This window comes from Dipodomys merriami, unplaced genomic scaffold (genome assembly GCF_024711535.1).
Source record: "Dipodomys merriami isolate MVZ:Mamm:240054 unplaced genomic scaffold, mDipMer1.0.p SCAF_184, whole genome shotgun sequence".
In the NCBI taxonomy this organism is placed as follows: domain Eukaryota; kingdom Metazoa; phylum Chordata; class Mammalia; order Rodentia; family Heteromyidae; genus Dipodomys; species Dipodomys merriami.
Window position 1 is genome coordinate 969,572 of NW_027203204.1, and position 12,214 is coordinate 981,785.

Sequence of the window (12,214 nt, forward strand, 5' to 3'; positions counted from 1 at the left end):
CGCTCTACCACTTGAGCCACAGCGCCACTTCCAGCTTTTTTCTTTTTGCTTATGTGGTGCTGAGGAATCGAACCCAGAGCCTCAGGCATGCAAGGCAAGCACTCTACCACTGAGCCACCTTCCCAGCCTGCAACACAAATTTTTGTAGCACTATTCTAAATAGCCAATCCTAGGTGCCTAAAAATGGGTGGATAAGGAAAACTACGATATATATATATGCAATAGATACTATTCAGTTGTAAGAATGAAATCATGTCAGGCTGGGAAGGTGGCTCAGTGGTAGAGTGCTTGCCTTGCATGCATGAGGCCCTGGGTTCGATTCCTCAGCACCACATAAGCAGAAAAAGCTGGAAGTGGTGCTGTGGCTCAAGTGGTAGAGCACTAGCCTTGAGCTGAAGAGCTGAGGGACAGTGCCCAGGCCCAGAGTTCAGGCACCATGACTGGCAAAAAAAAAAAAAAAAAAAAAAGAATGAAATCATGTCATTTGCAGGAAAATGGATAGAACTGGAGAATATGTTGGGTGAGAACTGGAGAGCCAAAACTGGAGGTATGGCTCAGGTGGGAGAATACCATACTTGAGTAAAAATGTAGGTGAGAGCATAAGGATGCCCTGAGTTCAAGCCCCAGTTACCAGCACAAAAACAAAAAGAAAAACCTAGCCAGGTACTAGGCGCTAATGCTTATAATCCTAGCTACTCAGAAGGCTGAGATCTGAGGATCTAGGCACAAAGTCAGTGCTGGGGAAAAAAAGTACGTGAGACTCTTATCTCTAATTAACCACCCAAAAGCAGAAAGTGGAGCTGTGGCTAAAGTGCTAGAAAGCCAGCCTTGAGTGAAAAAGCTGGGTCTTCAGTTCAAGCCTCAGTATTAGCACAAAAGAAAAACAAAATTGCTGCTAGCACACACTGAAAATATTCTAAGAGGGGCTGGGAAGGAGGCTCAGTGGTAGAGTGCTTGCCTTGCATGCCTGAGGCCCTGGGTTCTATTCCTCAGCACCACATAAGCAAAATGAAAAAAAAAAAGCCGGAAGTGGCACTGTGGCTCAAGTGGTGGAGTGCTAGCCTTGAGCTGAAGAGCTAAGGGACAGCGCCCAAGCCCAGAGTTCAGGCGCCACGACCGGACCCCATAGAAAATATTCTAAGACTAGCCGGGCGCTGGTGGCTCACGCCTGTAATCCTAGCTACTCAGGAGGCTGAGATCTGAGGATCGCGGTTCAAAGCCAGCCCGGGCAGGAGAGACCGTGAGACTCCTATCTCCAATAAACCACCAGAAAACCGGAAGTGGCGCTGTAGCTCAAGTGGTAGAGCACTCGCCTTGAGCTGAAGAGCTGAGGGACAGCGCCCAGGCCCAGAGTTCAAGCCCCACGACCGACAAAAAAAAAAAAAAAAAAGAAAATATTCTAAGACTATACTTGAGATCTCTATGTTTTTGTGTCTTAAATAATCTCTGCCACATATACCAATAAGGAACAAAAGTCTTGATGAAGTAGATTATAGATACATTATGCTTTCCCTTCCTATAAAGTGGCTTGGATAGACATGGAAGGCCTTGGCTCAGAAATCTGGGGAAGATAGTCCTAGTAAGGCCAGTACCTTCCTTTTCCAGGAGCAAGGGGTGACACTGGAGTAGCACCTGTGACAAAAGTTGAATTCCTCGTGCCCGAGTTCTGGGTTCTGGATTATCAAGAGAGGACCTGAGAGACAGCAGGATAACACCTATTAACCAATTGAAGCTTTGGAAAGCATAAGTATCTCAAAGTTAGTCACACTCATCCCTCCAGGCATGGAAGCAGAGTTATGCCCTGTCAATAGACAAACCAGCTCAGGTAGATGTTCCTGAGGAAAAAGCATTACAGATTCCAGAAAGGACCAAAACCCAAAGAACTGATCTGGAACCATCAGAGGAATAAGTGATACCACAACCAACAGAAAATTTGGTTTCAAGGCACCTCGGGTTAGCACCAAATGGGTGCTTTGTTTATTCTTTCTCCCCAGTGGTATGACAGGGACATTCCTTTGAAATAAAACAGAGCTTAGTAGCTACCTACAGGGCTGCAGCTGAAGCGTCTACCAAAACAAAAAAATAGATTCATTTTTATAAATTCTTGCTAAAAAAAAAAAAAGCTGTGTAGAGCCACTAAGAAGGCACTGGGTCTAAAACACAACACAAAAAAAATAACCCTAGGGGCTGGGAAGGTGGCTCAGTGGTAGAGTGCTTGCCTTGCATGCCTGAGGCCCTGGGTTCGATTCCTCAGCACCATATAAGCAAAAAGAAAAAAGCCAGAAGTGGCGCTGTGGCTCAAGTGGTAGAGCGCTAGCCTTGAGCTGAAGAGCTGAGGGACAGCGCCCAGGTCCAGAGTTCAGGCCCCACGACTGGACCCCCCCCCCAAAAAAAAAAAACCCTAAAACTTTATAATTGGAAGATTACAAAGCTGGCCAGAATGAAACTTTAACTATGTAGGACTGTTGGTAAGTGAGAAACTGGACTGAAGCAACAGGTGATTTTTCATCAAAATGGTTCTCCTAAGATTATACTTAAACACTCTAAACAAGAACAAGCAGGAATAGGTTTTAGAGGAGTTGGCTACAAGAGTTACTGTAAAGGATAAATAAGTAAATATGTGTGTATGTGCACATATATGCATATGTGTGTAAAAATAAGAACACTCCTGACAGGATCTCTAGAATACCAATCTGTAGAAGGATTTCTCCAAAGGAAGTAGAAAATTGTACATTTACAGCATTTATAAATGGGCAAAATATACACATGCTTATAGTAACATCGGCTTTTCTGAGTAGTCAAATAGTGTAAATAACATGGATGTTCGCCAACTGGTAAATAATTAAACAAAAATATTAAGATACATATACAGTGGGATACTATAGCATGGATAAACCCTGAACACCTACCCAGTGAAAGAAGCCAAAGTTAACCAGGTATGGTAGTACACTCCTGTCATCCCAGCTATACTGGAAGCAGATATAGGAAGATTTTGGCTGAGGCCAGCCATGGACAAAAGCTAGATCCTACCTGAGAAATAAACTAAAGCAAAAGGGGCTGGCTAGGCACATGGCTCAAATGGTAGAGTGCCTGTCTAATAGGCATGAAGCCAAGTCAAATCCTAGTATTGAAGGGAGAAAAAAAAAAAGAGAGAGAGAACTAGAGATCACATCTTTTATAATTCTATATAAATTTACCAGGGACTGGGAAGCAGAAGGAAAAGGGAATAGGTGCTAATGAGCATGAGTTTCTTCCTGGAATAAGGAAGATGTCCTAAAAAACATATTGTGGGGGGCTGGGAAGTTGGCTCAGTGGTAGAGTGCTTGCCTTGCATACATGAGGCCCTGGGTTCAATTCATCAGCACCACTAACCAGAAAAAGCCAGAAGTGGCACTGTGGCTCAAATGGTAGAGTGCTAGCCTTGAGCTGAAGAGCTGAGGGACAGTGCCCAGACCCAGAATTCAGGTCCCACTACTGACAAAAAAAAAAAAAAAAGTAGACCAAGGCCACAGGAATGTGAGCAGAAGACCCAATGATCTGTTACATGGGAGAGATGCATAACAATTCAGTATTTTAAATTTCTTCTAATATTCTGCTAATAATTTAGAAGGCAAATTATCTGTGACAGTTAATCCTTGTCAATTTAAGTGGTCTACCAAATAGGAAGTATGAGGAAAGCAGGCTTCAGACTATAAGTACATTATTTTCTCTGGTGTACAGAAGAACCCTAGATTGTAAAATATTGCTTTGTGGGGCTGGGAAAGTGGCTCAGTGACAGAGTGCTTGCCTTGCATGAATGAGGCTCTGGGTTCGATTCCTCAGCATCACATAAACAGAAAAAGCTGGAAGTGGTGCTATGGCTCAAGTGATAAGAGTGCTAACCTTGAACTGAAGAGCTGAGGGACAGTGCCCAGGCTGAGTTCAGGCCCTACGACTAGAAAAAACAACAACAACTATTGCTTTTCCAGTGGTTTTGCCAAAACCTTCCTTTTTCTTTTTCTTTTTTTTTTTTTTGGGGGGGGGTCCGGTCATGGAGCCTGAACTCTGGGCCTGGGCGCTGTCCCTCAGCTCTTCAGCTCAAGGCTAGCGCTCTACCACTTGAGCCACAGCACCACTTCTGGCTTTTTTCTTTTTGCTTATATGGTGCTGAGGAATCGAACCCAGGGCCTCAGGCATGCAAGGAAAGCGCTCTACCACTGAGCCACCTTCCCAGCACCCAAAACCTTTCTTATAAAGGGGATCTGGCACAGGGTCAGCACCTATCCACTACCAGAGGGCCCCAGAGCTTGTGAGTCAGGTTGGAGTTGACTACAATCCTAACATGGTTGGATAGGTCTATGGAAGTACATGAGGAATCCCAGCTCTAATTAAGGACAGTAGATGGCCATGCACCTCACCTTAAATCTGTGGCCCAAGTCAGAAGCTGATGATGTAGCCTACAGGTTGTATGCTCCTAAACATTACCTTAAGAAGCATCAATCATGCTACAAGAAACTTTTTCAGACAAAGCAAGTCAACAACATAGAATTAGACTAAGGTCCTGATACAGAGAGGGTTTTAGGTTATAGGAGAAATTCAGGCTCCAGAAAAACAGCAATGCATAAAAGTAACCTTTTCAGAGTGCCCAGACAGGGTTAGAAGAATATGCTACAACAAGAGCTCTTACCCGAGGGCTTCCACCACTTGTAACACTGTATAGCTGCCGGATTTGACATCTACAGGAAAATAAAAAAAAATATGAGAAAATAAATTGAAACCCTCATTACAGTCTGGGCACCAGGAACTGATGCCTGTAATTCTAGCTACTCAGAAGGCAGAGATCTGAGGATTATGGTTCAAAGCCAGCCCAGGCAGGAAAGTCAGTGAAACTTTTATCTCCAATTAACCACCAAAAAAGCTGCAAGTGGAGCTGTGGCTCAAGTGGTAGAGGGTTAGCTTTGAGTGAAAAGCTCAGAGGAAGTGCCCAAGCTGTGAGTTCAAGTCCCAGGACTAGCATAGGCATGTGTACACTCTCTCTCTCTCTCTCTCTCTCTCTCTCTCTCTCTCTCTCTCTCTCTCTCTCTCTCTCTTTCTCTCTCTCTCTCCAAACCAATGGCTTTGTACTATGCCACCCACTGTACTTGCCAAGAACCCATTCTAGTCTTACTGCAGCACTTCAGATAACCTACAAAATGGATTAAAGACCCTAATATCAAACCTGAAACTCTGAAACTACTGCAGGACAGAGTAGGAGAAACACCTGAACTTATAGGCACAGGCAGGAACTTTGCTGTGCAGAGTCCCATGGTCACAACAAATTGGAGAGAGACTCGACAAATGGAACTACCTTAAAATAAAAAGTTTCTGCACAGCTAAAGACACAGCTGGCCAAACTAGAAAGACAACTAACCAATTGGAAAAAAAAAAGTATTTACCAGCAATATATCAGACAAGGGCCTAATATCTATTATATATAAGGAACTCAGGAAACTAATCCCTCCCAAATCTAACAAACCCATCATTAAATGGGCTAAAGAGAGGGAGCTAAAAGGGAGCCAGAGAGACTTCTCAGTAGAAGAGATGAAAATGTCAAAGAAACATGAGGAAATGTTCATCATCCCTGGCTATAAAGGAAATGCAACTAAAAACAACCCTGATATTACTTCCTTATATCAGTCAGAATAGCCCACATCCTAAATTCAGCCAATGGCAAATGCTGGAGGGGATGTGGAGAAAGAGGAACGCTATTGCATTGCTGGTGGGAATGTACACTAATACAACCACTTTGGAAAGCAGTCTGGAGGTACCTTGGAAAGCTAAATATAGACCTCCCCTATGACCCAGCCATCCCACTAGGCATCTACCCTGAGCAACAGGAACCAGGATACAAGGACACATGCACCTGCATGTTCATTTCAGCACTGTTCACAGTAGCCAAGATATGGAAACAACCCAGATACCCCACTATAAATGAATGGATCCAAAAATTGTGGTATCTATATACAATAGAATATTACACAGCCATTAGAAGAAACAAAAGAATGGCATTTGCAGGGAAATGGATGGAACTAAAACAAATAATGTTGAGCGAGGTAAGCCAAGAACAGAGCCCAACAGCACATGGTCTACCGAATATGTGGATGTTAAATCCAAAGTGCAAGGAGACATGACAAAGTAAACAGTACTCAAGAAACAAAGGACCTCCACTCAATTTGTCGTATCATTTCTAAATGAGTCCATGTTGACCACACACACATATATATATTATATGTATTATATATGTACATCTGAGGGAAGCTAGAGGAGGGCACAGAATCAGAGGGAAATGGGAAAATACACTACAGAGGGGCCCATCAGCTGCACTGGGCATTGATGAAAATGAACTAAGCAACTCAAGGGGAGTGAAGGGAGGGAGGGAGGGAGAGGGAAAGAGGGAACAGCTTACACTAAGCAAAAGGAAAGAAATGTACCCATCACCCAATGTGGAAGAAATAGTTGTATTATCAAAGCTCATAGAATTCACAAACATTATAGACCATGATAATGACAACTTGCCTTGAGAAAGTTAAAATGTGTTTGTGACTTTAAGTATCACTATCTCACAATACTGTGAAATTTGTGAAATTTATGTAATCACGTAATACCAATAAAAATTATTTTTAAAAATCCATGAGAAATAAACAACCAAAATAATTTGTTAAGGTGTCTGTTTGCAAAATTAATATTATGAAGTCAAAAGCCTTTATGTATACACATATAATAGTCTATAAAATGACCCAAAGGAAAAAGAGAATCAAAAAATAGGAGAGAGAAAACTACACATCAGTGCTGGCAAGGATGTAAGAAAAGAAAATCCTTGTACATTGTTGGTGGAAATGTGAATTTGGTACAGTCATGGAACAGTATGGAAGCTCCTAAAAAAATTAAAAATAGAACATATGATGCAGCTGTCCCACTTTGGGGTATATAGCCAAAGGAAATGAAATCAGGATCTGAAAAGATGTTAGTATTTGTGTTCACTGAAACAAGACCAAAGAAGCCATATACATACTAATAATCTGACAAGCAGAACAGTGTGTATAAATAATATGTATAGTATAAACCCAGTATTGTTTTTAGTGGGAAGGCCTATTTTTATTTCCATTTATTTATATCTCTGGAAGATCTAGCAGGAAACAGTAACTTACTGCCTCTAGGGAAACAGCAAACAGTTAAGGGTTCAGAGAGGTATACTTTTCCTCCTCCTCCTTCTCCTCTTCCTCCTCCTCCTTTTGTGTGTGTGTGGGGGGGCTTGAACTTGGAGCCTTGAGCTCTTAAGATTTTTTACTCAAACCTAAGCCACAACTCCACTACTGGCTTTTTGCCGGTTACGTGAAGATAATAATCTCAGATTTGTCTGCTTGAGCTGGCTTTAAAAACCTGTATCTTCAGAACTCAACCTCCTAAGTAACCAGGATAAGAGATGTGAGCCAACAGCACCTGGCAAACTTTTTTTTTTGGTGGTACTGGGACTTGAAATCAAGACTATATATTTGGTAGACAGGCATTCTACTACTTCAAGATAAAGTCTTGTGAACATTTTCCAGCCTGGGTTGGCCTCAAACTTCAACCATTCCCTCTTAGCCTCTCAAGTTGCTAGGAGTGAGTAACTGGTGCCTAGTTTTTATCTATTTTTCTTGTTCTTGCCCTCTCTCTTTTTTCCAGACAAGGTCTTACTATGCAGCCCAGGTTGACCTTGTTGAGCTCCTTCTGTCTTCAGCCTTCTAAGTGCTATTATTTCAGGTACCTTAACAGTTTTGTGTTAAGAAGTATACTGTGTGTGTGTGTGCGCGCGCGCGCGCGCACGCATGTGCGCAGGTGCATATACACATGCTGCTCAGGGCCTACGTGCTGTCCTTGAGATTTTTGTGTAAGGTTAAAGCTCTATACCACTTGAGCCACAGCTCCACTTCTGGCTTTTCTGGTGATTAATTGGAAATAAGAGTAATGGGCTTTTTTGTCCCTGCAAGCTTTGAACTGCAATCCTTAGACCATGGACTTCTGAGTAGTTAAGATTACAGGCATGAGCCACCAGTGCCTAGCCAAGCAATACACTGAACCTTAGTCAGGGCCTGGGTGCTGTCTCTTTTTTGGGTTTGTATGTATGTGTTTAATTTGTAAGAATTTCATAGATTTTCCTGCCCAATCTGGCTTTGAACTGCAATTCTCAGATCTTAGGTGCCTGAGTAGGTAGAATTACAGCTGTGAGCCGCTGATGCCCAGCTTAGTTTATATTTTCAAGAGAGAAACAAAGAGAAAATTATTATCTTCACAAGGGGTCAGTTAACATAGATAAAGGACTTTTAGCTAATGAGGGTATGGTAATTAGGGATTTACCACCCTCAGCCTGTTCTGGGAACAAACTCCTAAACAAGCAGTTCACCTTAAGTCTGTCACAGTAACAGCTGTGAGCTGAGCTGGGCAGAGGCTCACTCTTGTACTAAAGAAATCCAACTAGACTGAGGATAGGAGAGCTCCAGTCAGGATTCATAGCTCGTGACTGGCACCAATTTAGACATCAGGCACTCTTTAGCCCTACTTGTGCCAGGATGTGGAAGCCCAGCTGCTGCCCCAGCCCCTGAGAAACAGCCAAGGGGAAAAATGAGCAGGCTGCTGGGTGGGGGAAGGGCACCAGTCAGGCTCATAGGACAAACCAACCAAGAATTCATATTGTGTCCCACATCAATTCCTTAATCACTGAACACTTTTTTCTCCCTTGGGTGCTGTTCCTAAGATGTGTATGTGTGTGTGTGTGTAAAGGTTAGTGCTCTATGACTTGAGCCACAGCTCTTCCTACTTTTTAGTGGTTAACTGAAGAGTCTCAATAGACATTCCTGCCCGGACCAGAACAGTGATCCTCAGATCTCAGCCTCCTCAGTAGCTAGGATTACAGATGTGAGCCACTGGCACCTGGCTCCCCAACACTTTTGTGAAGAAAAACTTCTATTTCCTGGGTTACAAACCCAGAAAATAAGTTTTTAGGAGCACTGAAAAGGGTACTTTCTTGGAATCCCTTGGCTACAGTGCCAAATAAACCCATCTAAAAACTAATTTCAGCAGGTAGCACAGAAAACCTTAGCAATTCTACACAGAAAGCCACAGGGGACTTGTTACTGTTAATAGCCAAGGATGTCATTGAACTGAATCCTTTATTCTTTAGCAACACCATCAAAATCCTCTGGGATGCTGGCCTAGAGACTATCTTTGGAACTATCTCAAATGGCCCAACTTATTCATTCATCTTTAAGAGATGGTCTTCAATATGTAACCCATGACGGCCTTGAACTCAAAATTTTCCTGCTTTAGTCTATGATAGCATGCCTTGCTACATCTTTTTTATTAAAAAAAAAAAAAAAAAGAAGAAGCAAGGGTTGGGTTGTAGCTCACAGCTAAGCATATATGGGACTCAGAGTCCCTTAGTACCAAAGTGGAAAAAAAGGTAAAATTTATATATAGTAAAATGAACACTATTTAGTGTATACTTTGGTAAAATTTATCTTACGTGTATACCTATGTAATCAATAAATCAATCACAATATGGAAAAATTTCATCTGCAGAAAATGCTCCAAAGTGCTCCTCTCAGTCAATACATGCTCCCAGAGGTTGCCTCATTTTTTTTTTTTTTTTTTTAGTCCCAGTGCTGGGCTTGAACCCAGGGTCTTGCACTCTAGTTTAGCTTCAAGCTTTCAGTCAAGGTTGGCACTCTACTACTTGAGCTACAACCCCCACTTGCAGCTTTTTACTAAGGTAGAGATAGTCTCTCTCTCTCTCTCTCTGATTTGTATGCCCCAGCTGGCTTCCAACCATGATCCTCAGATCTCAGTCTCCTGAGCTAGGATTAAGGCTTGAGCCACACGTGTCCATCTATTTCTTCTCCAGAGACAGGGTCTGGGTACTTAGCCTATGCAGGTCTTGAATTTGACATATGCAGGTCTTGAACTTGACATTTTCCTCCTTGCCCAGGCTCCCAAAATGCTAGCATTATAGGAATATACAACCATACTCAGCTTTAAGTCTCCTATTTTTTTGGTATGATGATAATATTCTTGAATTTTTACACTGTTACAGAACACTGTGAATATGCAAAAGGCCACTGATACATTCACTTAACATGATTAGAGTAGGGCATTTTACTTTTTTTTTTTTTTTAAGGACTACCAGCCTAGGGCCAGTGGCTCATGCTTATAATCCTAACTACTCAGGAGGCTGAGATCTAAGAATTGAGTTTTGAAGCCAGCCAGGGCGGAAAAGTCTGTGGGGATCTTACCTCCAATAAGCCACCAAAAAGCCTGAAATAGAGCTTTGAGTTAAGTGGTAAAGTGCTGTGTTGAGCAAAAAAGCTAATTGACAGCACCACCCAGGCCCAGAGTTCAAGCTCCGGGATCAGCACACCTGCACACATGCGCACATACAAACACATACACACACAGACTTCAATACATCCATACTCTATCCAGAATTATCTCTCTCCACACACATTATTTACTTGCTTACTAATCTCCCTTTATTCCTTATTGCTTACAACCTGATTCCTTGGTTGTCCTTCAAATTTTAGCCTACAGGGATTTAGCTGCCCCTTCATCATGCCTCCTATCACTCAGTTACATGAAATGTCGACATGTCAAATTCTTCCATACACATAAGCCAGAAAATAGAATACTTTGGTGTGGAATGCCCCTTTACAATCCTTGTCTGAGGAACAACACTCTTCCTTTAAGACCATCTCAAGTGTCAATGCCTACAAAGCCTTCCTGGAATCAGTCTCTGTTTCTTCCACATTTCTTTTTAAAAAGTCTTTCTGTGTTTTTGTTTTTATTCAGCATTTATTGAATATCCTAAATCACATACTATTGGGGCTTATGATAGAAATATAGAGAGCTTTTAAGAAGCCCTGTCTGTTGGGGCAGAAAGACCTTTAAAAAACAATCCCAGTGTTATAAGTTCAGCGTCACCATAGTGATAAAAACAGAAACTGGGTTAACAAAAGAAAGGAGAATTTCTGGGTTTATGGACCATGGGTTACTAACTTTAAGTGATTAATTCTTTTAACATTCTTAAGTTTTCCCAAATGAAAACCAGAATACCTGGAAATACTATTAATTATGCAGTTGGGACTCCTGGGATAAAAGAAGCTAATAAAGAGTTAATGTTCCCAAGAGTAGTCACTAGCATTAAGGAAACAGTAAGTTCCTTTCCCTTTATTGGCAGCCCTAAGTTTTCCCAAAGTGTTCAAGATTTGTCTCATAAGCCGGGCACCAGTGGCTCACTTGTAATCCTAGCTACTGAGGAGGCTAAGATCTTAGGATCACGGTTCAAAGCCAGCCTGGGCAGAAAAGTCCGTGAGACTCTTATCTCCAATTAACCACTAGAAAACCGGAAGTGGTACTGTGGCTCAAGTGGTAGAGGACTGGCCTTGAGCTGAAGAGCACAGGGATAAACACCCAAACCCAGAGTTAAAGCCCCATGACCAACAACCCCCCCCCAAAAAAAAACCCCAAACAAACAAGATTTGTCTCATAGAAATGGACTTACGTACTAGTATTTCCTAATTCCCCACACTTTCTTTCCTCAGCAGGGTGGTAGTTCAAGAGGAGCACAGAGACGTAATCAAAGGAATTTTTATGCGGTCACACTGAGAAGGCACAATTGGATCTCTGTCTCATGAAGCTGCAGCCTCTTGAGAATCTGGAGTGGCCGCAGCCTAAGGAATGATGGCAAGGGCTGGGGTGGCGTGGACAGATGGGAGGAATCTCTCAAGCCTAGGTTCCAATCAGGCTCTCAAATGCCCTTTCTGCTGCCACACACATTTCTTTTTTCTTTTTTTTGGGGGGGGGGGTCCGGTCGTGGGGCCTGAACTCTGGGCCTGGGTGCTGTCCCTCAGCTCTTCAGCTCAAGGCTAGCGCTCTACCACTTGAGCCACAGCGCCACTTCCGGCTTTTTCCTTTTTGCTTATGTGGTGCTGAGGAATCGAACCCAGGGCCTCAGGCATGCAAGGCAAGCGCCCTACCACTGAGCCACCTTCCCAGCCCCTGCCACACACATTTCTTCAACCTACAGTTTATTCTAATTCCTTTCCCCCACCCAGGGATGGTCAAAGCTGGCTAATAATACTATACCACTTGAGACATAGATCCACTTTCACCTTTTTGGTGATTAATTGGAGGTAAGAGTCTCTGGTCCAGGCTGAGATCCTCA

At 42.7% G+C, this 12,214-nt stretch overlaps 1 protein-coding gene across 3 annotated transcripts in view; it reads right to left on the reverse strand.

The window, feature by feature from the left end:
- Positions 1-12,214, reverse strand: part of LOC138830122 (MMS19 nucleotide excision repair protein homolog) — a 35,443-nt gene that overhangs the window by 18,617 nt on the left and 4,612 nt on the right. For 2 of the 3 annotated variants that reach the window (XM_070026530.1, XM_070026529.1), the window contains exons 2-3: positions 4,667-4,715; positions 1,593-1,693 (exon numbers count right to left, since the gene is read on the reverse strand). In XM_070026530.1, coding sequence (XP_069882631.1) covers positions 1,593-1,693; positions 4,667-4,715 — 150 coding nt within the window. The remainder of the gene's footprint in view (positions 1-1,592; positions 1,694-4,666; positions 4,716-12,214) is intronic. The other variant, XM_070026531.1, reaches the window with a different exon arrangement.